A 1229-nucleotide genomic window follows, 5' to 3' on the forward strand; every position below is an offset into this window, starting at 1 on the left:
TTGGAGCCCACCTGTACGCCATGTCCTGGGCGGGCGCTCAGTATTGGCGGGAGAGAAGCCCCACGCGGGGTGGTGGGCCCTGGCATCACTCTCCTCAGAATCCCTTCCTCCATAATATTTCCTGCTTGACTAAGGAAAGAAGTCGTAAACTCGCCCTTTCGTCAAGAGTCCTACCATCGTTTTTGAAAAGTCCATTGGGTATGGTTGAGTCTGATTGAGCCAGGGGTTCAGGCTAAGACAGCAGCTTTTGAGTACCGTCAGCCTTTCCCCACTGCCGCTCCACAAGCCTGCTTGCCAGACGAGGCCAGAGGCTGGGGATGGGCAGGAGGCTTCTCGGCCTGTTGCTCCCGAGTCAGCAGAGTTCCTGAGTCCTAGACCTGCCAGGCACCTGAAAATGTCTGTCCCCTTGAGTGTCGGTCCCTCCGAAAATCCCCGGGACTCCTGTGGGTGGTGAGGAGGGGACTGGTGTGTGTGAGGCTACTTGAGGGCGGTGGGTGCTGGGACTCTGGAGGGCCACGGAGGCCTGGTGTGCTCTGGTAAAGACCCCCCTGTGTCTCTCCACTTTTGTCCCCTCTCCGACCCCAGGAGTGTGCAGCTCTCGCTGCAGAGCTCCACACCTGCAGGGAGCAGCTCGTGCAGAGAGAGGAGGAGATCGCCAACCTGAAGGCGGAGAGAAACAACACCAGGGTCAGTAGGCGCACCGCCAGTGTCTTTAAACACAGGACACCATTCACTCCCCTTGTCCACATGTCCCCGTGGAGTTGGCTGGGACCCATTGTTCTCAAACCTTGTTTGATCCGTGAGGAGGAGTGAGGCTATTTTAACACATTCGAGGGGACGGCTCCCTACCTGGGAACTGAATTGAAGGGATTCAGACTTGGTTTTGCATTTGGTGAACTTGAGGCCCGGAATTGAAGGTGTTCTTGAAACACGGTGTTCCTTTTGCCTCTCCCGCCAGCTGCTGGTGGAACATTTGGAGTTCCTTGTCTCCGGGCACGAGAGAGCTCTTCAAAAAACAGTCATACGGCGACAGGCAAAGACTCCGGCCGGCGTGTCCAGTGAGGCGGAGGTGCTCAAGGTCCTCAACTGCATATTGGAGAAGGACAAAACCGAGGCTGAAACGGTGTGCCTAGCCACGGCGGTTCTCAATTTGTCCACATGCTGTGTGTTCTAGGCACACTGTGTGTGTTTGTGTGACTGGAGTTTCCTTTTCATCTTCTTGAATTCTT

At 55.8% G+C, this 1229-nt stretch overlaps 1 protein-coding gene across 1 annotated transcript; it reads left to right on the forward strand.

The window, feature by feature from the left end:
* Nucleotides 1–542: 542 nt before the first annotated feature.
* Nucleotides 543–1223, forward strand: LOC121024421 (liprin-alpha-1-like; the record flags this gene model as incomplete). Its single annotated transcript, XM_040466644.1, has 2 exons — nt 543–687; nt 959–1223. Coding segments are annotated over 2 exons (361 nt in total), but the record flags the coding sequence as incomplete, so codon positions are not given.
* Between the last annotated feature and the right edge of the window lie 6 nt (nt 1224–1229).

This window comes from Herpailurus yagouaroundi, unplaced genomic scaffold, assembly GCF_014898765.1.
Source record: "Herpailurus yagouaroundi ecotype Mexico unplaced genomic scaffold, PumYag 64648, whole genome shotgun sequence".
Taxonomy (NCBI): Eukaryota; Metazoa; Chordata; class Mammalia; order Carnivora; family Felidae; genus Herpailurus; species Herpailurus yagouaroundi.